We start from the raw sequence: 25,392 nt of genomic DNA, 5'->3' as shown, positions 1-25,392 counted from the left end.
TCTTTCACCGTTTAGGAAATACTCTGCCTTTCAGTTTTTTCTACCAAAGTGGATAACTTCACATTTATCCACATTATATTCCACCTGCCATGTTCTCGCCCACTCACTGAGCCTGTCGCGATCCCCTTGAAGCCTCTTCACATCCTCTTCACAACTGACACTGCCACCTAGCTTTGTATCATCAGCAAATTTGGAAATGTTACATTTAGCCCCCTCATCCAAATCATTGATATAGATTGTGAATAGTTACACCTAATCCCTTTGGGTTTAACTTTTAGTGAAAAATTTAACAGCGTAATTACTGCGCAAGTGCTGACATTTTTGTCAATTTCCCTGATTTGAATTATTACACAGATTGCCGGCTCTGTGGGTTGGACAGGGTGGGGGGAAGAGTGCAGCCTGCTTCGGAGCTGTCATTGACAGACCACAACTTTGCGATTTCTGCATGCGCCTGCACATGCGCCAAATCCCAACGTTGCGGTCAGTTTCAAAGGCGGAATGATGGCGATCGCTGCCAATTCGTCATCATCCTGACCATAAATTCCGTGTCAATATATCCAAAGTACTACTATAGTAAACTCTTTGGTATCCGGCACCGACGGGACCAGGATGGTGCCGGTTGATTAAAAATTCCGGATGACGGAGAGGGTTATCTACTGAGGCTATTTTTAACAAACAAAAATTTAAAAAATCAAGAAATGTGCAGTATACAGTAATTGGGTACTCAGCTACAGCGCGGGAGTGTCAGACTCCTGTTATTGGGGTGTTCAGACTTCCGACAGCGCCAAGAAGCCAAGTAGTGGCAGTTTGGAAAACTACCCCCACTGACTAACTCGGCGGGAGACTCGGACTCGGTTATTGAGGTGTTGTTTTCGGAGTATGAATTTTGCCGATTGATAGAGAATTCCGGATATTTAGGTGCTGTTTAAACGAGAGTTTCCTGTACTTTGATTTATTGACGCTATCTTTCTAACCATAAGCAATGTGTTCTGATAAATGGAGTATTTCTACATTATTCAGGATGTAGATTTTGTCTTCGGCGTTCCTGGTGCAGAGCTTGCTGTGCCAGGAGAATACATCGAGAATTGTCCTCATCCAGCATCCAAACATCATGCACTTCCAGAAAGTGTTGTTGGATTGCAATCAGTGGGAGGAACTTTTGATGATTAAAGGATTTGATAGGGTGGATAGAGAGAAACTACTTCCACTGTTGGGGGAACTCAGAACAACCTTAAAATTACAGCTAGGCCATTCAGGAGTAATGTCAGAAAGCACTTCTTCATACATAGGATAGTGGCAATCTGGAGTTCTCTTCCCCCATAAAGCTGTTGAGGCTAGGTCAATTGAAAATTTCAAAACTGAGATTGATAGATTTTTGTTACGCATGGGTATCAAGGGTTACGGAACCAAGGCTGGTAGACAGAGTTAAAATACAGATCAACCATGGCTCAAGGGGTTTAATGGCCTACTCCCGTTCCTATGTTCCTTCCTATGACGTTGAGCTCTCTGGTCCTGAGCACTGATGAAGCAGGAGTACTAGTGTGCCAGAGGCTGATCCAGGCAGAAATGGGGCCCTATTTTTCCTTTAAAGACCAGTTTAAAGGCTGGCAGAGCAATCGGTTGTTGTTGGGAAAGCGACAAGTTCAAAATAAAAAAATTTCCCCAAAGATCTTCAGCTGTCACTTATGATGCGGTGAGGTACTACAGCGATATCCCTTCCCTCCTCCCCACCCCCAGCAAAGGCAGACACCCCAAGCATGCAGAAAGTGGTGGGGGTATTCACCAAAATATGCTAATGCCCCATGATCCCAAGATTTCGGACAAGGTTGAGGATGATGATGCGGGCAGAAATTCCTCTCTGCCCCCGACTGTTCCAAGAGGCAGTCACTCACTATAAGACCAGAGTGAAGTTGAATAGATCACATTGTGGCTCAGAGCCAGAGTAGGGAATGTAAAATGATTCCACCAAATTTCATTCCTTTTATTGTACATTCCATTTTGTTGTTTTTGACAGTTGCTGCTAGGTATCCTGTCAATCAACACCTTTCAATGATTGTAAGAATTATATACAAGTTATCTGCACAGAGGTATTGCATCTAAAGCAGCAGGGATATTTATTATTGTAACATCACTGCTGTTAACACTAGTAAAAATAGCAGATCCCACCTTCAGTGACCACAATATTGTACATTTATGGATGAGATCCTACAGGATGTAAGAAATGGAGAAAATGACTGCTCTCTGAGGCAGTAATGTAGTTATTTGTAGTGTTGATGCACAATGAACACGCAGAATCCATATTACTGGGCACTGAGCCCAGCTGTAGCATGAGATAATGCACCGGGGAAGTTGGTTGTGGGATTGATGACCCATGCACCAGGCATGTCCTAAGTTTATTAAGGTCTCAAAATAGAAACATTGATGAGGTTCATGCCTGATATGCAGTCTCGCTGTGCAAACGATTCTGCTGGAATTCAGTACCCTGAAATAGACACTGAAAAGTTAATCTGCTTGAGCATTTGGTTCATGTTCTTTAAATGGGGTGTCTGTTTGATGGTTGCCTCAGGTAACTGTGTGTTGACCCAGCAGTTTAATTGTTTATTTCAATCTACCCTTGGGTTTCTGTAACTAATTGCACCTTCTTAAAGCTACACCACGTCCGTGGATTTTAGCCAGGGGAACTATAATTGAGCTCTGACTAAATAGGACCTAAATTTATCCTGTTGAGTTTCCTGCTTTATCTGCTGGTTCTGGAGGAGGAAGGGCAGGATCAGAAGAGGCATGCAGTACACAATTTCACCCTGAAAGGGCTAATACCATGGAATAGGTGAAGAAGAAGAGAATCTGTGTCGACCACCGATGGAAGAGGGCTATGGTCATCAACCACCTTATGTGAGTCTGTGAACATGCAACATGCAGATCCTTTGTGCTGGCCATGTGTCTGGTGTTTGTTCATTGTTATATTTCAATTGCCACAGAGTAAATGTATTTGTATGGCAGCAGTACAGAGGGTAGTGCTAAAACATAGGCATGACCATGCATTTGGGAAGTAGATGAACAGTTGGCAGAATGTTGTGCATTCTCCCTTTGTGATACTCCACTGAGTGAAGAAGTGAAGTGCCGTTAAGATTCATTAGAAGGCAACACCAAGCAAACCGCAAGCAACCTCTTAGAGACCAGCAAATTTTGTCTGCTCCCAAGATCTGGTCACAGATGAGACAGCATTCATTCTGTCAGTCACGCCCATCCTAGGCTAATGATATGTTATTCTTCGGAGGTGGGGTGGAGGGGGGTGGTGGCCGTGGTGGCTTTCAATAAAGCCCACCTTTCGTTCCAGTACCTCTTACAGCAGGACCTCCAAAGATGCATTCTAAAATGGAGTCATTTGTCTTCCTGATCTTGTTTCAAGCTATAATTATTTTATCACATGGTTTGTCTCATGGTTTAGTATGAGCATGCTCAGTTCGCTCTGGCCTAGTAAAGCAAGCACCAGCAATTCATCGTGTCTCTGTCCTTCATTTGTTCTACCCACATATATTACACAAGCATTTCTACTCCTCGTAGCAGGATGCCTTAAAGGCGACCAGCAGCCCTTTAAGAACTGCTGGTGCCTGATGAGATATCCCTTTGCTTCATGCGCTGTATACATGGGGTGCTGTGATATTATGCAATGGAGCTGATACCCCTGCAGGTGTACACAGTTCCCAAAAAGCAGCAAGCCCACTGCTATCATGCTGAGACTGTGTTATTGACCCCTTTATTCTCTGGGAATTATTTTCAATGTGATTCAGTGGTTTCTTAGATTTTCACTCATGCTGTGAAAGTGAAAGTGCTTATCGTGCTGGACTAACAACCCAGGAGTCACGAGTTCAAATCCTCCCATGGCAAGTTATGAAATGGAGTTCAATAAATTGGATAATTTGCAGGCTTGCACCAGAAAAATGACCATGAAATACCCCACAGGTCCATTAATGTCCTTCAGGGAAGAACATTTTCCATCCTACCTGGTATGGCCTATGCGTAACTCCAATCCCACACTATGTGGCTGACTCTTAATGCCCTCTGACATGGCCCAGGAAGCTTTCAAGAACAGTTCAAGAAGAAGGCCTGCCACCAGCTTCCCAGGATGACTAGGAATGGGCAATATATACAGCCTTGTCAGTATCGCTCACAAGAACAAATAAAAAAAATGTTGAAATGCGCTGAACAAAAAATAATCTTTTGTCTCTGTGCCAAATTTTGGGAGCTGAGTGTAAGATAATGTGTTAGATAATAAATTTATATAAGACAGTTGAGTACAAAAGCTTGGTTTCACTTAGGCCATGATTTTGTCATTGCATGCGGGTTGGGAGCGGGTCAGATGGTTTCCAGGTTCCAGTCCTGTCCCCAACTGCATCCGACCCACGGACGTGATTTTTCCTTGATTGACCTTGTAGGCTTGACAGCCAATTAAGAGGAAGCCGGTTAGATGATGTCTTTTGATGACGCATCATCTGCTGGTTTTCTTAAAGGGACCATGCACAATTTTATTTTGACAGCTCATTTCTCAGTGTTTGACAGCAGGCTCTCCAATGACTCCCCCCATAGGCTAGAATGGATGGCAGCTGCAGGTAAGGTGACAGAGCCACTGGTGAGAGAGGTTCTCCCAGTGAGGCGGGACTACAGCCAATTCGAAACTTCTTACCTACAGAAAAGTGTAAATGGATTAAAAATGATTTTCCCAACATTTTCTTACCTCTGAAACTCACCAGTGCACCTTTGGATCCTTTGCACCACTTCTACAGCTGTCATCAGTGAAGAAACATTACAGCAGACTCACAACATGCTACACTTACCTAGCGTGGTGTCCGGACGTCAGGAAGCCCGAGGCAGAAGCGGCAAAATTGAAAAAGAGCCTGTTAACTACTATCGAGTACCTGTTAACAGGCAGGTAAGTGGCTTTAATCCTCTTCCCGCTGCTAGGTGTCAGGTCTATGCGCACATTGGGGACCCGACACTTGGGACGATTGATTGGAGGCGGGTTGACAGTGGGTTTGACAGCGGTCCCGCCTCCAATCCCGCACTCTGAGCGCTGGCAAAATTCCGGCCTTAGTTTCTGGTTGTAATTCTATTTATTTACCTGTATATTGTATACCAACTTCATACCATTGTAAGTGTAATTGGCAAATGAATTTCAATATAGATAAATGTGAGGTGGTGCATTTTGGTGGAAAGAATGAAGAGGTCACATACTCCTTGGATAATAAGGGGGAAAAATTCAGTTGTTTTTGCCTCCCGTTAGCGCCTTAAGAGGGCGCTAATGGGGCGCAAAGCAACTAGCGACCGGGCACGGCAATGTTTGCGCGGCTCGCGAAATTAACTAGACATTTTGCGGCAGCACTAAACACTACCGCCACGATCTCCTGCGCCAGCAGATCGTGATGTCAGTCGAGTGCGCAACGCCCCGGTAGTGCCCTGGACTGGATATTGAGTGGCTCCCCCTGCCTTACCGCCTGCCGTTAGCAACGACAGGTTGAGGGGAGCATTTTGCAGTCAGAAAGGGACTGGGGGAGCGCTATTTAAAGGCGACCACTTTCTGCCTTTTTTTGTTGGTGACATTTTTGCACCACGCATTCTGAGAGAGAGAGAGAGAGACTTCTAGAGAGATTCAACGCTGTGTGAAAGAGTTTTGGGTACTGAGCAGCACTTTGCAGGTTCATTTTGATTTGCCCTTCCTTGCTTCGCCAGCGCTCTGAGGCAACGCTTCGCTCCTCAGCCTTTGCGCCTTAAGACAGGTGTGAGGTGCCTGATTTAGCGCTCCAATCACCTCCAGGGGCGATAAAAGCCAAGTTTGCCATCGGAGGCGATAATTAGCGCCAGGCGCTAAACTTTGCGCACGGCCAATGGCGCCCCAAACAGGGCGATACTGAATTTTTCCCCCTAAGAGTCTAAATGGAATAGAGGAGCAAAGGATCTAGTGGTACAGATATACTAAATCACTAAAAGGTTAATAAGGCCATAAAAATAGCAAACAAAGCACAGGGGTTCATTTCTAGAGGGATATAATTGAAAAGCAGGAAGTTATGTTAAACTTGTATAGAACCTTAGTTAGACCACACTTGGAGTACTGTACACAGTTCTAGTCTCCATATTATAAAAGGTATATAGAGGCATTGGAGAAGGGGCGAAGCAGACATTGCTATCAAGGGGGAGGAGTGTGAAATATTAGATGAAATAAACATAGTGAGAGAGGAAGTATTAAGGGGTTTAGCAGCTTTAAAAGTGGATAAATCCCCAGGCCCGGATGAAATGTATCCCAGGCTGTTAAGTGAAGCAAAAGAGGAAATAGCAGAGGCCCTGACTATAATTTTTCAATCCTCTCTGGCTTCAGGTGTGGTGCTGGAGGACTGGAGGACTGCTAATGTGGTTCCCTTGTTTAAAAAGGGAGAAAAGGATAGACTGAGTAATTACAGGCCAGTCAGCCTAACCTCGGTGGTGGGAAAATTATTGGAAAGAATTCTGAAACAGGATCAATCTTCATTTAGAAAGACACGGATTAATCAAGGATAGTCAGCACGGATTTGTTAAGGGAAGGTTGTGTCTGACATAGAAACATAGAAGATAGAGCAGAAGTAGGCCATTCGGCCCCTCGAGCCTGTTCCGCCATTTAATGAGATCATGGCTGATCATCCAAATGTAGTACCCTGTCCCTGCTTTCTCCCCATATCCCTTGATCCCTTTAGCCTTAAGAAACATATCTAACTCCTTCTTGAATATATTTAATGAATTGGCCTCAACTGCCTTCTGTGGTAGAGAATTCCACAGGTTCACCACTCTCTGGGTGAAGAAATTCCTCCTCATCTCAGTCCTAAATGGTTTACCCCTTATCCTTAAACTGTGACCCCTGGTTCTGGACTCCCCTGCCATCGGGAACATCTTTCCTGCATCTAGTCCTGTTGGAATTTAATAAGTTTCAATGAGATCCCCTCTCATTCTTCTAATCTCTAGCGAATACAAGCCCAATCGACCCAATCTCTCTTCATACGTCATTCCTACCATCCCAGGTATCAGCCTGATGAATCTTCGCTGCATTCCCTCCATGGCAAGAACATCCTTCCTCAGATAAAGCGACTAAAACTGCACACAATACTCAAGGTGTGGTTTCAGCAAAGCTCTGTACAACTGCAGCAAGACATCCTTGCTCCTGTACTCGAATCCTCTCGGTATGAAGGCCAACATACCATTTGCCTTCTTAGCCGCCTGCTGCACCTGCATGCTTACCTTCAGCGACTGGTGCACAAGGACACCCAGGTCTCGTTGCACTTCCCCTTTTCCCAATCTATTGCCGTTCAGATAATAATCTGCCTTCCTGTTTTTACCACCAAAGTGGATAACCTCGCATTTATCCACATTATACTGCATCTGCCATGCATCTTCCCAATCACCCAACCTGTCCAAATCATACTGGAGTTTCTCTGCATCCTCCTCACAGCACACACGCCCACCCAGCTTTGTGTCGTCTGCAAACTTGGAGGTATTACATCTAGTTTCCTCATCTAGATCATTAATATATAATGTGAATAACTGGGGTCCTAGCACCGATCCCTGCGGTACCCCACTAATCACTGCCTGCCACTCGGAAAAAGACCCATTTATTCCAACTGTTTGCTTCCTGTCTGCCAACCAGTTTTCTATCCAAGTCAGTACCTTATCCCCAATCCCATGTGCTTTAACTTTGCACGCTAATCTCTTATGCGGGACCTTATCAAAAGCCTTCTGAAAGTCCAAATATACCACATCCACTGATTCTCCATTATCTATTCTACCAGTTACATCCTCAAAAAATTCCAGTAGATTAGTCAAGCATGATTTACCTTTTGTAAATCCATGTTGACTTTGTTCGATCCTGTCACTGTTTTCCAAGTGCTCTACTATTACATCTTTTATAATGGACTCTAGCATTTTCCCCACTACCGATGTCAGGCTTACCGATCTATAATTCCCCATTTTCTCTCTACCACCTTTTTTAAATAGTGGGGTTACATTAGCTACCCTCCAATCCATGGGAACTGTTCCAGAGTCTATAGAATTTTGGAAGATGACCAGCAATGCATTTATTATTTCTAGGGCCACTTCCTTAAGTACGCTAGGATGTAGATTATCAGGCCCATGGGATTTATCGGCCTTTAATCCCGTCAATTTCCCTAACACCATTTCCCTACAAATACTGATTTCATTCAGTTCCTCCTTCTCTTTAGACCCTATGTTCCCCGACATCTCTGGGAGGTTATTTGTGTCCTCCTTTGTGAAGACAGAACCAAAGTATGTATTTAATTGGTCTGCCATTTCTTTGTTCCCCATTATAAATTCCCCTGATTCTGACCGCAAGGGACCTATAGCTTGACTTCACCAATCTTTTTCTCCTCATATATCTATAGAAGCTTTTACAGTCACTTTTTATGTTCCCTGCAAGCTTACTCTCATACTCTATTTCCCCCCTCTTAATTAATCCCTTTGTCCTCCTTTGCTGAATCCTAAACTGCTCCCAATCCTCAGGTTTGCTGCTTTTTCCGGACAATTTATATGTCCTCTCCTTGGCTCTTATGCTATCCCTAAATTCCCTTGTTAGCCACAGTTAAGTCACCTTTTTTGTTTTTTGATAAACTTGATTGAATTTTTTGAGGAGGTAACAAAGAGGGTAGATGAGGGTAGTGCATTTGATTTAGTGTATATGGACTTTAGCAAGGCTTTTGATAAGGTTCCACATGGCAGACTGGTCATGAAGTTAAAAGCCCAGGGGACCCAGGGCAAAGTGTCAAGTTGAATTCAAAACTGGCTCGGAGACAGGAAGCAGAGGGTAATGGTTGATTGGTGTTCTTGTGACTAGAAGGCTGTTTCCAGTCAGGTTCCGCAGGATCAGTACTAGGTCCCTTACTTTTTGTGCTATATATCGATGATCTAGACTTGAATATAGGAGGTATGATTAAGAAGTTTGCAGATGATACTAAAATCGGCTATGTGGTAGATACTAAAGAAGGAAGCTATAGACTGCAGGAAGATATCAATAAATTGGTCAGATGGGCAGAACAGTGGCAAATGGAATTCATTCCAGAGAAATGTGAGGTAATGCATTTGGGGTCCTGGCTCACATCAAAGCCAGTGTTCCCGCCTCTCTTGACCAACACCAGTTTGCCTATCGTGCAAACAGATCAACGGAGGATGCAATCACAACTGCTCTACACTCGGCATTGAATCACTTAGATGGTAAGGAGACCTACATCAGAATGCTGTTCATAGACTACAGCTCAGCATTCAACACTATCGTCCCCAACAAGCTGGCCACCAAACTCCAAACTCTTGGCCTGAACACTTTTCTCTGCAACTGGACCCTGGACTTCCTAACAAACAGACCCCAGTCTGTCAAATTAGGTAACCACACCTCCCCCCCCCCTGACCCTGAACATGGGGGCCCCACAAGGATGTGTGCTGAGCCCCCTCCTCTACTCCCTCTTCACCCACGACTGTGTGGCTGTTCATGGTTCCAACACCATCATCAAGTTTGCGGATGATACCACGGTAGTAGGCCAGATCGCCAACAACGATGAGTCAGCCTACAGGGAGGAGGTCCAGCATCTCGTGAAGTGGTGCGTCGATAACAACCTGGCCCTTAACATCAAGAAAACCAAAGAAATCATTGTGGACTTCAGGAAGTCCAAAGGCGGAAGTCACCCCCATCCACATCCATGGGGCTGTGGTGGAAAGGGTGGACAGCTTTAAGTTCCTCGGAGTCCACATCACGGAAGACCTCTCCTGGTCCCTCAATACCTCCTCTCTGGTAAAGAAGGCCCAGCAGCGCCTATATTTCCTAAGGAGGCTGAAGGGATGTAACCTGTCACCCCTGATCCTCTCTAACTTTTACCGCTGCACAATAGAGAGCATCCTGACAAACTGTATCACAGTATGGTATGGCAGCTGTAGCTACTATGACCGGAAAGCCCTGCAGCGGGTAGTCAAAACTGCCCAACGCATTACCGGCACCCGGCTACCGACCATAGAGCACATATACCAGAAACGCTGTTTACGGAGGTCACGGTCCATCATCAAAGACCCTACCCACCCCAGCCACAGTCTGTTCGCCCTCCTGCCATCTGGGAGACGCTACAGATGCATTCGCACCCGTACGACCAGATTTAGGAACAGCTTCTTTCCCAGGGCTGTCATCCTACTGAACTCCACAAATAAACTCTAAAGCCTGCACACCTGCCAATGCACTTTATTATGGTTATGTTTATGTTAATGTATTGCAAGCCAAATGTATGTTGAATGTTTAAATGTCTTAATCTAAATGTACACTCTCGGGAGCCGCAAGCCTACATTTCGTTGTACTGCACTTGTGCACTAACAATGACAATAAAAGTTGATTTGATTTGATTTGATTTTGATTTGGGGAGGGCTACCAAGGAAAGGGAATACACATTAAATGGTAGGACATTGAGTAGTGTAGAGGAACAAAGGGACCTTGGAGTGCATATCCACAGATCCCTGAAGGTAGGAGGCCAGGTAGATAAGGTGATTAAGAAGGTATACGGAATGCTTGCCTTTATTAGCCGTGGCATAGAATACAAGAGCAGGGGGGTTACGCTTCAACTGTATAAAACACCAGTTAGGCCTTAGCTAGAGTACTGTGTGCAGTTCTGGTCACCACATTACAGGAAAAATGTGATTGCATTAGAGAGGGGACAGAGGAGATTTACAAGGATGTTGCCAGGAGTAGAGAATCTCAGCTATGAGGAAAGATTGGATAGGCTGGGTCTGTTTTCCTTGGAACAGAGGAGGCTGAGGGGAGATCTTATTGAGGTGTATAAAATTATGAGGAGCATAGATAAAGTGGATAGAAAGGACCTATTTCCCTTAGCAGTGGGTTCAAAAACCAGGGGGCACAGATTTAAAGTAATTGGTGGAAGGTTTAGAGGGGAGTTGAGGGGAAATTTCTTCACCCAGAGGGTTGTGGGAGACAGGAACCCTAACCACATTTAAAAAGTACTTGAACGTGCACTTGGGATGCTCTAACCTGCAGGGCTACGGACCAAGAGCTTGGAAGTGGGATTAGGCTGGATAGCTCATTGTTGGCCGGCGCAAACACGATGGGCCGAAATGGCCTCCTTCCGTGCTGTAACTTTCTATGATTCTATGATTCTAAGGAGCAAAAAAGATTGATAAGGATGATACCAGAACTGAGAGGTTAAACCTATCAGGAAAGATTGAACAGGCTGGGGCTGTTTTCTCTAGAAAAGAAAAGGCTGAGCGGTGACCTGATAGAGGGCTTTAAGAATATGAAAGGGTTTGATGGAGTAGATGTAGCGAAGGTGTTTCCACTTGTGCGGTAGACCAAAACTGTGGGCCATAAATATAAGGTGCTCACTAATGAATCCAATAGGGAATTCAGGAAAAACTTCTTTACCCAGAGAGTGGTTAGAATATGAAACTCACTACTACAAAGAGTAGTTGAGGCAAATAGCAGAGATGCATTTAAAAAGAAGCTAGATAAACACATGCTGAAGAAAGGAATAGAAGGTTATGCCAATAGGGTTAGATAAAGAGGGATGGGATGAGGCTCATGTGGAGCATAATCACCAGCATGGACCAGTTGGGCTGAATGGCTTGTATCTGTGCTGTTCATTCTAAATAATTCTATGTAAAACAGCAAGTTATGTAATTAAATTGTGATAAGTTGTGGCACCAGACTTAACCATAAAAACTGCTGGCTTGTCATAAAAACCCAACTGGTTCACTAATGTTTTTCAGGGAAGTAACCTGCCACCCATACTTGATCCAGGCCTACATGTGTCTCGAGTCTCACACACTGTGCTTGAGTCTTAATTCCCTCTGAAGCGGCCTAGCAAGCTACTCAATTGTAAAATAATTGCTCCACTGGAATTCCCTACTGAACACCGTCACCATAAGGACTGCAGTAGTTCCAGGAGAAGGTCCACCACAACCTTCTCAGGACAACTAGGAATGGGTAATAAATGCTGCCATACCCACATGATAAAAAATATGAGGGCTGTTTGTATTTAAAGTTATCTCTGCTATGGTTCTGTTCTTACTGTGTCATGGGAGAGATATGAATGAGGAAGGTAATTTGATCAATCCTAGTTCATCCATTAAGATAAAAATCCTCATGCATGATAGCATCCAGCTCCTTCTGAAATGATTCTATGGGCTAGAAATTCATTATAGCCCAGGAATGGGCGGTATCATTAGAAAAGTTAGAGAATTAGTACCAGGCGCTAATGCTTTAAACTGCATGCAAAATTTGTGCTCACTGCTCAAAGACATGATTGGAGTCTGATTTCAAGTCTTTAAGCCCAAGCTCATTAGTGTTACACTCAAAGGGTGGACCAATATCAGGTACAGTCTAATCGCAAGTCATGATTGCCACAGGCTTTTTTCACTACTTAAAAGGGAGGTTCATTGATGCTGCAGAACCTCATTCTCAGCATTGCTGACTATGCAGCTGCCTCAGCAAGCAGCAGCAGGTCAAGGAGAAGGAGCTGGAGGACTGAAGCAGCTGTACACATGGCAGATCCATGCCCCAGGGAGAGAGCCCACTAATTCTGCGATCAAGCAGTGTTTGCTGTAGCGAGATGGAGGGCGGTGCTATACCCGGAAAATAGCAGGAGGCCCTTACCGCAAGTCTTCCACACCATGTGGAGGGAGGTAACGCGGCATGTCTCGAGCAGCACTGTCGTCCCCAGGACCCAGGCACAGTGCAGGAACAAATTCAACAACCTCACTCGAGTGAATGCTTCAAAAAATGCTATATACCACCATATGAACCACAGTCATCACACACTACCCAAAACAGCACACCACCAGCACTCACCCACCAACAATCACTACCTACCTATGCTCACACCTTGCACACAATGACAGTTTTTCAACTATGGCAGGCACATCACCCAAACACATTGCTCCACACTAATTCACACATTTTCCTTTCTCTTGCAGGCCAAGGTGGCTCACAACAGGAGGGAGCAGGAGCGCACAGGCGGGGGACAAGCTGACACCCAACCACTGTCTGCGCTGGAGAATAAAGTGCTGCAGATTATTGGGCGCCAAATGGTGGAGGCCGTGGCCACCGGTGACATTGACCCCCTTGGGGACAACAATGGCATGTTCATCTCTACTCCTTCTCACATCCCACTTTCTCCTCACCCCACAAGCATTTCGCACTTTCCAGCTAATCATGCTGTATGCATGCATTTTTCCCTTCCTGCCCCCCTCCCCTCACCTTAAACCGACTCTTGTGCCTTTATGCTTTCAGATAATGAGCAAGCACCTGAGCAGCCTGTCCCTCAGGGCACCATAGCGAGCGAGGCGGGAGAAGAGGTGGGGGAAGAACACACCACGTTACTGCAAGTCTCACCCGCAGGCACCAGCTCAGATACTGGCACTACGCGTTCTTTAGAGGCTAGCGTAGTAGCAGGATCTGCACAGGGTGAGACACAAGGGACGAGTGGGCTGCACCAAGATCAGGGGAAAAGGGTAGCTCGGGTGCCAGCTCCCCAGAGGGCGAGTTTGCGCACGAGTTCTGCTGCACAGGACTCAGACGAGGACCTCATTGCGGGAGCGTTTAGACGAAGGGTAATGGGGATGCACACGGAGATGATAGGTGCAATGGCAAGGGTACCCGAGAGCCTCTCGGCAATGAACAGGAGCATGGAGGAGTCCGCCTCCAACATTGCACAAGGCTCTGCACACACCAGTCTGCAAAGGATGGTAGATTCCCAGTGCGACTATGGCGACCCAGACCTGATGCTGCGTGTGATGGGCGATCTGGCAGATTCCATTGCAGCACAGGCGGAAGCAGCTCAACGTTTTAGTGCTGTAATGCAGTCTATGCTTGGCGGCATCCAATCTCAGACTGCTCTGATGCAGTCTCAGCTTGATGCCACGCAAGATCTGACTGCTGCCATCGTGGCTGGGTCTTCCACCATTGGCTGGGGCTTTCACGGTGTCGCAGCAGGCCAGCAAGCTGTGTTCCAACAGATTGCTAGGGATGCTGAGGTGCAGCCCCAGGGCAGTGACAGTGGGTCAGTGGAGCAGGAACCTGCTGTCCTCTCTCAGGATGACAGCATTACTGCTCCCACTACTGCCCTAGTAAAACTGAAGTCAATGGGAATCAGGGGAAAACTGGCTGGAGTCATACCTAGCACATAGGAGGATGGTTGTGGTGGTTGAAGGTCAATCATCACAGCCCCAGGACATCACTGCAGGAGTTCTTCAAGGCAGTGTCCTAGGCCCAACCATCTTCAACTGCTTCATCAATGACCTTCCCTCCAATATAAGGTCAGAAATGGGGATGTTCGCTGATGACTGCACCATGTTCAGTGTCATTCACAACGCCACAGATAATGAATCGGTCCATGCCCGCATGCAACAAGACCTAGACGACGTTCAGGCTTGGGCTGATAAGTTGCAGGTAACATTCGCGCCACAGAAGTGCCAGGCAATGACTATCTCCAACAAGCGAGAATCTAACCATCGCCCCTTGACATTCAATGGCATTACCATCGTCGAATCCCCCACTATCAACATCCTGGGGGTCACCATTAACCAGAAACTTAACTGGACCAGCCACATAAAAACAGTGGCAAGAGCAGGTCAGAGGCTAGGTATTCTGCGGCGAGTGTCTCACCTCCTGACTCCCCAAAGCCTTTCCACCATCTACACGGCACAAGTAAGGAGTACTCTTCACTTGCCTGGATGAGTGCAGCTCCAACAACACTCAAGAAGCTCGATACCATCCAGGACAAAGCATCCATCCACCACCTTAAACATCCACTTCCTCCAACACTGGTGTACTGTGGCTGCAGTGTGTACTATCTACAAGATGCACTGCAGCAACTCGCCAAGGCTTCTTCGGCAGCACCTCCCAAACCTGCGACCTCTTCCACCTAGAAGGACAAGGGCAGCAGGCGCATGGGAATACCACCACCTCCAAGTTCCCCTCCAAGTCACACACCATCCTGACTTAGAAGTGTATCGCCGATCCTTCATTGTCGCTGGGTCAGAATCCTGGAACTCCCGACCTAACAGCACTGTGGGAGTACCATCACCACACAGACCGCAGCGGTTCAAGAAGGCGGCTCACCACCACCTTCTCAAAGGCAACTAGGGATGGGCAACAAATGCTGGCATTGCCAGCGACGCCCTGATCCCATAAACACATTTTTTAAAACTCCGCCATTGCCCTTGTCGCTGCCTGTTATCCAGCCAGCCCAAACTGCTGCCACCCATGCGAAGTGGTGCAGTCTACAGCCAGGCCTTACAGGGCAAGAGCTTGTCAAGGACATCCTGCAAGGCCATCTGAAGTCTCTGGCACTGACACTCAGCAGCCTTCCACCAGCCCTGCTGCAGCCATTCAGCCAACACTTCGTAGGAGCACAAGAGTAGACAAAGGCAGAGTAACGACAGGCACTAAGGGATTGCACAAGGGTGAATAACTAATATTTTTGTTGTAAATATATGTTCACTGATTTTTGATAATTTTATTAATTCAGTTTGGATTCTTTTGTGGTGTGTCTCATTTCAGCTTTGCCTTGTGACATGGCCTGCGACAGGGATGGAATGATGGAGATGTGGTGAGCAATGGGGTTCTGGGGTTTAATTCATTCGAATCACAGACTGATGAGGTGGTCTCGGACCGCCCTTTGAGAAGGCCGATTGAGTGGCTGCCTCCTCCATCGCTCCTGTACCTCCTCCTCCTCCTCATCTTCCTCTTCCTCCTCGTCCACCTCCTCCTCCTCTCCCACTTCCTCCTCCTGAGGTGGTCCCGCAATCCCTGGTGGCAAGGGCTGGGCATTCATGATAGCCAAGTTGTGGAGCATGCAGCAGACCACCACAAAATGGGACACCAGCTCAGCCGAGTACTGGAGGGTTCCTCCCAAGCGGTTAAGGCAGTGGAACCGTTGCTTCAGCAGGCCGATGGTTTGCTCGATGATGTTCCTGGTGGCAGCATGGCTCTCATTATATGAGTGCTAGGCAGGAATGCTGGGGTTGTGGAGGGGAGTCATGAGCCAAGTGGAGAGCGGATAGCTCTTGTCTCCGACCAGCCAGCCGCGACCTTGACGTAGTGGCTGGAAGAGTGCCGACACACCAGTCTGGCACAGGACGAAGGCATCGTGGCTGCTGCCAGGATAGCGGGCATTCACATTGAGGATTCGCTGTCTGTGGTCGCACACCAACTGGACATTATGTGAGTGGTAGACTTTGCGGTTACAGAAGATGTCTGGGTTGTTAAGCCACATGGGTGCAGTCAATGGCACCCTATACCATGGGGAATCCTGCTATCCTGGCAACGCCACATGCATGCTCATCCTGCTTCTCTCTGGTGATAGGGAAGGAAATTTAGCCCCTTCACCTACTGCAGAGAGCCTCTGTGACCTCCTGGATGCAGCGATGGATGGCGAACTGCGAGATGTTAGCTATGTCTCTGTTGCAGACTGGAATGATCCACTGTCAAAGAAATTGAGGGCGACAGTGACCTTGACTGCCACTAGGAGAGCCGTGGTCACCCAGATCTGAGGCTGGAGGTCTGGTTGCAGGAGGTGGCCACCTCCTTGGTGAAGCGGAGCCTTCTAATACACTGCTCCTCGCTTAATTGGAGGTAGGAGAAGTGCTCTCGGAATACCCTTGGAGAGTAAGGCCTCCTGTTGAGAGCCCTGATGGCCCTCCTCCTCCCTCTGGCCACATGTTTCAGTCTTACTCGCTGCCTCTGCTCCCTTCATCGTAGATCCTGGAGGGCAAGGTCGACTGCCAGTACAGCCCCCAATTATGTAACCAATTGCACACTCACTGACGTCATGATCCACCTGCTGGCGCTAATGGGAGGCGCTAAAGTACCGAATTTGCCCCCCTATGTTTTTTCCCTTCATGACTATCTGGAAGTCCATTCCATGTGTTGACTGTTGTATGAAGAAGGACTTCCTGATGTGATGTCCAAGTTTGCCTTTCACCATTTTGTGCATGTATCCCCTTGTCCTACTGTCACTGTTTAATTTGACCATATTAATTTCATCTGCTATTGTGTATAAATAATCAGTCTATCTTCAAGATGATCAGCATGTCCCCTCACCTAAGTAGCGATACAACCTTTCTTGCCCCTACTGTGAGGGAGAGAGAGGATATTTACACATTGTTGCAAAATTTATGTTTATATTTGTTTCAGAAACAAACTCTATTCACGTTAAAATGTGTCCAATAGTTGAAAGGGACATAACATAAGAACATAAGAATTAAGAGCAGGAGTAGGCCATACAGCCCTGCGAGCCTGCTCCACCGTTCAATAAGATCATGGCTGATCTTCAACCTCAACTCCACTTTCCTGCCCAATCCCCATATCCCTTGATTCCCCTAGAATCCAAAAATCTATCGATCTCAGCCTTGAATATACTCAACGATTCAGCACCCACAGCCTTTTGGGGTAGAGAATTCCAAAGATTCACAGCCTTCTGAGTGAAGAAATTCCTCCTCATTTCAGTCTTAAATAGCCGACCCCTTATTCTGAGACTATGCCTCCTAGTTCTAGACTCTCCAGCCAGGGGAAACAATGGGCGCGATCATGCCAGCCCTGGGGAGGCAGGTATGTAGGCGGGAATGCCGGGAAAATGGCATAATTTTGGGGCAGGTGCCCAACCTGCCCCCAACCTGCCTCCATGCCATCTTCCTAGGAGGCGGGTAGCTGTCCCGCGCCGGGTCCTGTCTCCTTGGAGGCGGGAAGGGATTAAAGCCTATTTTCTGCCTGTTAACAGGCAGAAAATAGGATTATCCCCTTTTTGCCCTCACAAGTGCGAGCTTCCCAAAGGCTCTGAAACCCGCCAGGTCAGCGAGGCGAGTACTGGGTCTGCGGGAGTCGGGGGGGTGCAAAAGTGTGCTGTGAAGGTAAGTGATGGGTGCAAGAGTGGAGAGGTGAGTGTCTGAGGTAAGTGCAAAGTGTTGGTAAAAATTTACTTACCTTTGTTTCTTCCTGCAGGCTTCAGTTGGTGTGTATGCGGAGAGTTTCGCACCTCCGCGTTGGAGATGACAGATGGCCGTTGCATTCTCCAATGCAGCAACCATCTCATTTCTGCAAAAGAAAACTGTTTGATGAGGTCTTAAATTCGAGAACTCATCAAACTATAGAGAATGTCACTGTTTGGCAGCTTCACAGAGCTGTCAAACGATGACAATTCATCTGTCAAAAATTTGACAGATGAAATGTCATACGTTGTCGTTCTCTGCAACCTGCTTTCCCGTAATTGGCCTGCTAAGCCTGCTGGGCGGGCTTAACAAGGTCAATCAAGGGAAAATAGCGTGGGTTTGCCAGAAGTTGATGGAGGCGGGACTGAAACCCGACAAGTGGGAGTCCCGCCTCCAAAAGCTCCCCATTGGCAAAATCACCCCCAACCTCTCAGCATTTACCCTGTCAATCCCCCTCAGAGTCTTATATGTTTCAATGAGATCACCTCTCATTCTTCTAAACTCCAGAGTATAGGCTCAACCTACTCAATCTCTCCTCAAAGGACAACCCACTCATCCCATAGGCTAGAGAGCACTGATGATTCTAGATCTGGGTCATTGAACCATAACCTAGGCTTACCAGCTAATTTGTCAATAGGTTCTGTGATCATTTATGTCATTAATTAGATCTGACAGGTCAGATATTTAAGAATGTGATACTTTCCCTTGGATAAAGTCTTCACCACGAACCCTGTTCCTTGGATGCAGAACTTTAAACACAGAGTTAACCATCATTTATTGAACCAAATTTATCGAACATGCATTATGCTATGGAACTTACATAGTTACATAGTTGTTAATTTTGTTTTGTTAACTTACCAACTCCACTCCGGCAGATGTTGATTCTTTGCTGGGACCTGGTTCCATGATTTGGGCATTCTCCAGTAAATACCCAATTGTCCATTATTCTTCTGTGTGCTTTGATACTGAATATCAAAAGGCTATTTAACTGCAGGGTGCTTGATCTTGTCCTCAGCCAAATCTCGCATGCACACTTCCAGCAGTGATCAGGAACCAAAACACTGGATGATTTTCCACTCTCTATCTCAGTAACACAGGCTAATTGTAGCAAGCTTACTGTTGCGCTGGCTGATGATAAACGCCTGAGCACAGAGCTAAATTATGGTCCAGCGTCTCGCTGCAAAACTCAAGAAAGAAGAAAAAAAGACTTGCATTCATATAGCGCCTTTCACGACCACTGGACGTCCCAAAGCACTTTACAGCCATTGAAGTACTGTTTTTTGAAGTGTAGTCACTGTTGTAATGTAGGAAACACGGCAGCCAGTTTGCGCACAGCAAGCTCTCACAAACAGCAATGTGATAAGGACCAGATAATCTGTTTTAAAGATGTTGATTGAGGGATAAAAATTAGCTAGGACACCGTGGGTATAACTCCCCAGCTCTTCTTCGAGAGCATTCACCTGAGAGGGCAGACGGGGCCTTGGCTTAGCGTCTCATCCAAAAGACAGCATCCTTTGACAGTGCAGCACTCACTACTGCACTGGAGTGTCAGCCTAGATTTTTGGGCTCAAGTCTCTGGAGTGGGGCTTGAACCCACAACCGTCTGATTTAGAGGCAATGGTGCTACCAACTGAGCCACAGCTGACATATGGTTGTAAATTTTAAATCTAGTTAAAATACAAAAGAAGACAATGTAGTGTAGAATCCTCCTGTTGTGTTTTTACTGCTTTAACTAAAAGGCTTAACATCTAGGGGGAGAAATTGGGTTTGTAGCGCCACCTGTTAGCGCCTAAAGAGGGCAGTCAGTGGCTGTAGCACCACTGGCCGCGCCGCCCGCGATATTCAGCGGGGGCGCTAATGGTGGCGTTAGCCTGTTGCGCTGCGCCGCCACCGATGACGTCATCGGTGTGCACAGCACCCCAATAGCGCCCCGATAGCGATATTTGGTAGCGAATGCCGCTGTAGCGCCGTTCGCTACCCGCGCCCAGTTCACGGGGCCTTGCTGTGCCGGCAGTGGCGCAAGTTAAGGTGGAGGTGCGGGGCGGCCGCTTTTTTCGGCGGCCACCTGCCAGCACCTCCGTCCCCGGCCTCCTGATCCCCGCCCCGCGGCATTGCCGGCTGTTTCCCGAGAGCCCGGCACTTCTCCTCGGTGCCGGGCTCTTTTGCCGGCATTCGCGATCGGGGATCGCGCTGTTGCAGGCCCCTCCCCCTTAACAATGGGAGGAAGGCCTGCAGTACCGCAGCGTGCCGTGCCGCAGCGTGTGGCGCTGTGGTACGTTGCACTGCGATATTCAGTTTCAACGCCCTAAGAGGGACGCGGAGCGCCTCGAGCCTCGCCCCGTCTCCCTCTAGGGGCGCTGAAACTGAATTTCTGGCGATCGGTATTAAGAACATACATAAGAACATAAGAAATAGGAGCAGGAGTAGGCCAATTGGCCCCTCGAGCCTGCTCCACCATTTAATAAGATCATGGCTGATCTGATCCTAACCGCCAATCTACTATCACAGAACCATCTCCTGAATCTAACAGAATTAGACACACGAAATAGGAGCAGGATCAGGCTACACGGCCCCTGGGCCCGCTCCGCTACCCACAGGGCCATGTCCGATCCGAACCTAGACTCATGTCCAAATTCCTGCCCGCTCCCCGTAACCCTTAATTCCCTTTACTTCTAGGAAACTGTCTATTTCTGTTTTAAATTTATGTAATGATGTAGCTTCTACAGCTTTTTGGGGCAGCATATTCCATGGACCTACCACCCTCTGAGTGAAGTAGCTCCTCCTCATCTCAGTTTTGAAAGAGCAGCCCCTTATTCTAAGACTATGCCCCCTAGTTCTAGTTTCACCCATCATCGGGAACATCCTCCCCGCATCCACCCGATCCAACCCCTTCACAATCTTATATGTTTCAATAAGATCGCCTCTCATTCTTCTGAACTCCAATGAGTAGAGTCCCAATCTACTCAACCTCTCCTCATATGTCCATCCCCTCATCCCCGGGATTAACCGAGTGAACCTTCTTTGTACTGACTTGAGAGCAAGTATGTCTTTTCTTAAGTATGGACATCAAAACTGAATGCAGTATTCCAGGTGCAGTCTCACCAATACCTTGTACAACTGAAGCAATACCTCCCTATTTTTATATTCTATCCCCCTAGCAATGAAAGCCAACATTCCATTGGCCTTCTTAATCACTTGCTGCACCTGCATACTAACCTTTTGAGTTTCGTGCACCAGGACCCCCAGATCCCTTTGTACTTCAGTACTTTCCAGTTTCTTGCCATTAAGATAATAGCTCCGAACGCTGCGCAAAAATCAGCGCCCAGGCGAACTTGGCGCCACTTTGGCGCCTCAACCGAATTTCTAGGCCCTACTCTTTAGGGAGCAGGCCAAATAGGGACACGGGGATGGGGAATCAGGAAGCGAAGATGTAATTAGAGTGGGAGGAAGCTCGTGTGGAGAATAATCACCAGCATAGACAAGGGCGAATGGCCTGTTTCTGTGCTACAGATTCTATGCAATTCTGTGTCTACAATTTATGTTAGTACCCAGCATATTTTCTCTACACCACATGTATAATTTGCAAGTGCGCATGAGTTGGCATTGTTCCGTTTTCTGATTTTTCAGAACCAAAATGCTTGTAAGATTGAGACATTTATGGAAAATATGCTTTCAGTCACTTTACTGTTATTTATTTTTCTTTATTAGGCACAAGTAACGAAGGGAACCTGAGCCTGTCTAACAGAGAAGAGAACTGTGGAACAAGAAATATATCAGAGACGCAGGATAGAAATGCTAATAACCCTGTGACCAACCTGTCTCCTGCAGTAACTGCAGCTCCAGCAGTAGAGAATGGAAATCAACTGTTGAATGGTAATTTGTATTTCACTTATCAGTGAGCTGTTACAGCTGTGCATGCAGTGAATATTTGCAAATGAAGCCATTGTCCAGAAAAAACATGTTCTAGCTGTCTATCCTTGAGATCCGATGGTCTCCACAAGCATTAAACATGTAAAATCCTCGAGGGCCTGCGAGCAGCAACACTCGTATCTTACACAGTACACTCGAGCAGGAACTCAGGACGCTCATGAATTCCTGGATGGTTGGAATTCCTCCAAATGACAAATGGAAAATAGCAGATGATCAGTACCATGCTGTAAGATTTACTGGCACGTACTTTTTAAGATTATTAGGAAACCTGATTTTTTTTCAAAGGTTGCAAAGTTTTCAAGAATGAAAATCTGAATTGCTCAGAATTGTAAAGCTGAAGGCTATCATATTTCCTTTGTATGGGCCTTTTATAAATCTTGATTAAGTGTATTATATAACATAAAACTTGTTTACAGTATAATGTATTCATCTTAATAGATAGGAGGACGTGGGTTCTGTCTAGTTTCTTGACTTCCACTAATTAATTCACTCATTGCTCTTCATTTGAAAATTTCCATTCAAACTGTTGGATTCTGCACTGGATTTGATACTTGAGTCGGCCTGTAGCCAGTTTACTTTCAACTGACATAGGTAATGTACAAAATAACATGAAAACAAGGGATGCTTAAACTTCAATGGGGAAAGTAACTTATGCCTTATGCTTGCAAGCTCACTCCTGTTCCATGTAAATATGATTTGAAAAAAATAACTGATGTGATTTTGCAAGCTTCATTGCATCTTAAAAAGGGACAAAGGTAAAAAAAGTGAAGGACTAGAAATTACACAATGAGATACTAATATACAATGACACTTGTGTCAGATCTCTCTCGTCATGGAGCAAATTTTCAGGAATTACAATTGAATTCCCAGCTTGGAGTCTCACTCGAGAAGAACATGGATCGGAGAATCAGGCACTGAGGTCAACGCGTCGGATTCATGCTGCTCATTTCCTTGCGGAGTTTGCGATCCGTGCTCTGATTGAATGAGACTGCGCCGGGAAGTTTTCTGAAAATTTTACCCTAATTCTTCTATTTTGCAGAGGCAATAAGGGATTACCTCCTCTGCTTAAATCCCAGACAAAGGAATTTCAGATTGCCTTGCTAAACGATCTTGTGCTAATATCCCATGGTGTCATTTCTTTCCCTTTCCATATAGGATCATATTAATGACAATTGGACCTCCCAAATTATGTCTGACATTGCCTACATTAAAGGTGGAGTCAAAATAAGACTAAATTGTAAAATGTAATGGTAGTCATTTTAAAGAACATGGTGAGGAATTTGCATGGTGAGAGTGTCGCCCGTTGGAGGTCTAACTGCTGGACCATCCCCAACATTCTTCACATACTGGGACCTATATTTAATACCCATAAAACAGAGTCAAAATGGACACAACAATAACCAGTTTGGCAGGGCAGATGCTTGGGGGTATGGGCCACTGCTAAATTGGTTAGGGCCTTTTTTCAGGCATCCCTGGTGGCCACTTGAAATGAATGCAAGCCTTATTTCAATATTAAAGTGAGCGCATATCCCCATTTCAGACTTGGACTCCTAAATTAGCTTAGACTAGTCGGTTCTTGCTCTCCACAAGCTCCGACTAGTATTTCTGGGCCCGAGCAGCCTAACCAGAGCTCCTTAAAGAGATCACTGGAGGCTGCTCAAAAAAGGTCCCAAAATTTTGTGAAATGTAATGCTCCTCCTGGCTGCACAAAACAACTGCCTACTTCTGTGGGCCTGCCCTTGCCCCCTCCCCGGGCATGCCCATGGGCCTCGGCACTTTTGAAATTTGCCGTTAATGATTGGGATCCGCAGCTCACCTAAATTAAGTCCATGGGGCCTGAGGACGAATTTAGGACGGTCCTCAGTCCTCAACGTTCTGGCATGCCATCGTTGCATGCCATTGGAATCCCGACTGGTGTTGGGCACTAACGGCTTTAGGCCCCACTAAGTCTTCAATGTAGCCTTGCTATTAATGAAATGCCGAGCTAGATGCCAAGTGGAGGCCAGGTGCTTCCTTACAAGATGAAAGAGAACTCTGGTTCTCCTCACATCTGAGATGCTGGATCAGGAGCAGCATTGGAACCTGAGCTGAGTAATGATTTATTTCATGGGGTGATCTGGAGAGGGGAAACCAAAAATGACCCTAGAAGCAAAATGGGAATTTTCACCATTTAGTGTCCCTTTTTTTCTAACTTCACACAGGAAGACTTTGTAGCTCATATAGCTTTTACTGTACATAAATTCAGGATCTGAACTCACATTGTGTAGCAGAATTATAAGAATACTGAAACATTTTAATTCTCTGACTAGTGATTGAGAAGATGATGAAGCAAAAAGGGGTCATAGTTGATGCACCTAAACAGTTGATCAGATGTAACACAAAGAACAGCACTACACCCCAAAATGATCTAACTGCTTTTTTCACTTCCTACCCTCAACCTTTCTGGTGCAAAAAAATCTTCACAAGTAAAATTTAATGTGTACTTTACAAAATGTTCAAAAATATTTATGTTGTATCATAAGTTATGTTTACAATTTAACTGTGTTTGATGGTAACATGTTGGGGGATACGTGCCTCTTTTGCATGTTTTTGGTGCTTTTTTCATTTCAGACTGGATCTATCTTTCAGGAAACTGCATTTCTCTGGGTGATGTGGTTTATGCAGTCAAATAAACTGATATTGATTCTTTGCATATTTTAGTAACACCTTGCTTTTGTAAATTCCAGTGTAATATTATTGATCAAATGCTGGTCTAAAATTTCTATCAGTGTCTTATCTCTGATGAATTACATTTTCAATAAAAAGAATATATTTCAGTGTATTTCTGTTGTCAATTCAAAGAAATTAAATGGATAGGTTTTTCAGTTTCTGGACTGTTATCGAAGATGCTATTTGTCATGACCCTGCTTCTCCTGGTCTGAATTTCAGTACCATTACAAATTGTTTATTACATTGTTCAGATGTATTGCTTAATACAAAAAAAACAAAGTAAAGGAAGTTTCAGTGTTATGCTGTTCAGTCATTTATAGCCGCATTGTAACATAGAGGCTTTGAATGATTAGGAATTGGGTGTGTTATTATATATATATATATATTGACCTATCACCTCTAGGACCCGGGTTCAAATCTAACCCAAACTGTTGTGACAAATGTCTGTTGGAGGTACCAGTCTGTCCCCTCAGGTGGACATAAAAGATCCCACGAGTTTTCCTGGTATCCTGGCCAGCATTTATCCCTCAACCAACACCTAAAACAGATGGTATAGTCATTTAGCACATTGCTGGTTGTGGGATCTTGCTGTGTGTAAATTGGCTGCCACGTTTCCTACATTACAGCAGTGTCTACACTTCAAAAATACTTCACTGGCTGTAACGTGCTTTGGGACGTCCTGAATTCATGAAATGCACAATATAAATGTGAGGGGGAAAAATTCAGTTGGTAGTGCCACCCATTAGCGCC

At 45.8% G+C, this 25,392-nt stretch overlaps 1 protein-coding gene across 1 annotated transcript in view; it reads left to right on the top strand.

Annotated features, from left to right (window-relative positions):
• The window catches only part of LOC147111558 (unconventional myosin-XVI-like), a 79,584-nt gene extending 54,684 nt beyond the window's left edge, over positions 1–24,900 (top strand). The window contains exon 3 of the mRNA XM_085998630.1: positions 21,712–24,900. Within this exon, the coding sequence (XP_085854756.1) occupies positions 21,712–21,902 (191 nt within the window). The 3' untranslated portion in view covers positions 21,903–24,900. The remainder of the gene's footprint in view (positions 1–21,711) is intronic.
• The last annotated feature ends 492 nt before the right edge of the window (positions 24,901–25,392 follow it).

The sequence above is a fragment of the Somniosus microcephalus genome, chromosome 10, assembly GCF_052327205.1.
Source record: "Somniosus microcephalus isolate GS21.2 chromosome 10, FLI_Smic_1.0, whole genome shotgun sequence".
NCBI lineage: Eukaryota > Metazoa > Chordata > Chondrichthyes > Squaliformes > Somniosidae > Somniosus > Somniosus microcephalus.
This window is presented reverse-complemented; position numbering and strand designations above follow the sequence as displayed.